Source organism: Bison bison, unplaced genomic scaffold (genome assembly GCF_000754665.1).
Source record: "Bison bison bison isolate TAMUID 2011002044 unplaced genomic scaffold, Bison_UMD1.0 scf7180017850271, whole genome shotgun sequence".
Lineage (NCBI taxonomy): Eukaryota > Metazoa > Chordata > Mammalia > Artiodactyla > Bovidae > Bison > Bison bison.
This window is the reverse complement of record NW_011480844.1, coordinates 18,154-19,417: the sequence shown is the minus strand read 5'-3', so window position 1 is coordinate 19,417 and position 1,264 is coordinate 18,154. Positions and strand designations below refer to the sequence as shown.

At 39.2% G+C, this 1,264-nt stretch overlaps 1 protein-coding gene across 1 annotated transcript in view; it reads right to left on the bottom strand.

Moving 5' to 3' along the window:
- Positions 1-341: 341 nt before the first annotated feature.
- LOC104994803 (ecto-NOX disulfide-thiol exchanger 2-like) overlaps positions 342-1,264 on the bottom strand; it is a 14,033-nt gene continuing 13,110 nt past the window's right edge. The window contains exon 2 of the mRNA XM_010848464.1: positions 342-844. Within this exon, the coding sequence (XP_010846766.1) occupies positions 531-844 (314 nt within the window). The 3' untranslated portion in view covers positions 342-530. The remainder of the gene's footprint in view (positions 845-1,264) is intronic.

Sequence of the window (1,264 nt, the reverse complement as noted above, 5' to 3'; positions counted from 1 at the left end):
TTTGAATCTTTGGGCAATGGGAACCCCGGGACTTTTAGGGTTCTATATATGTGACAAGGACCTGGATGAAATGTTAGATGAGAGAGAGGGGAAGGAATCAATGGTAGAGATACTCTCTAATGAAGAAATAAGAGAGAAGCAGATCAGACTGGTGCATCAGGAGACTGTGAGAGTCCCTAAATCACCTGACCTTATTACTGAGAGGGTGTAAGAGACAGGCAGGAATAACTACTGGGGTTATCAGACTTAATCAGATCAAGGCTTATCAGACATGGTTAGTGGGCTCTGGAGAAGATAAGTCACTCATACCAGATTCCTACTCTTCCCATTGCACCTGCTCTTTCCATTCACCTTTAAAAATCTTGGGGCTGTTAACAAAAACGGTACTTTTGCCATACTCTCAGCAGAGAACTAAGGGAGGCTTCTCTATTTGTGTTTTCTCCACTCAAATAACCTGAGCCCCCTTTCAACAACATTCAATCCTAAAAAGGAACTAGAATGCCAGTTCACTTTAAGCTGTGTTAAGAGTGTTAAATTTTGAATTCAATTCCAAAGCTAGGTTCCCTCCCAGAAGCTACCACTTTATAGGCACTAATTGCCTTGTCAGGACTCTTAATACCAAAACAAATAATAAAGGATTGATACACCAAAACATTTTGACTTGTGTGGAGAAAAAGCAGAGTATTACTTGGATTTGGAGGGAAGAGTGTGCAGCTTTTACAGTGAATGATCTCTTTTACTACTGGCATATCTGGTGGAATTGGAGGAGGTACTATTCCTAGGCCAGGCATCATCGGAGTTATTGGTGGAATTCCAGTCATCATTCCAAGAGCAGGATCAAAATCTAAAAAAAGGAGAGGAAATAGAGAATAATCAATTATACCAGGCAAGATCAAGTAGAGGTAGACTGTTACCTTATAAGCTTCAAACCAAAGGTCTTTCTGAGACAGAGGCAAAATATTTAGGAAAACACATTATTAGCATTACCGGACCTTAAATATTATAATTGTGCATTTTTCTTTAGGGCTGTTTCTGTTTGGCCAGTGATTATTTGTGTCTATATCTCATTTTGACATCCAAGGCCTTTTGTATTGAATAATATGACTGTGTCTTGTGCATTGATCTTGCCTTCCACTAGTTCCCAACACACACTCTCTGCTCCATTCAGACCAGGCTTCACATTGTCCCTTGTAACACTTCCTGTCTTTTTTTATTTTTAAATTTACAATATTGTATTGGTTTTGCCATATATCAACATGAATCC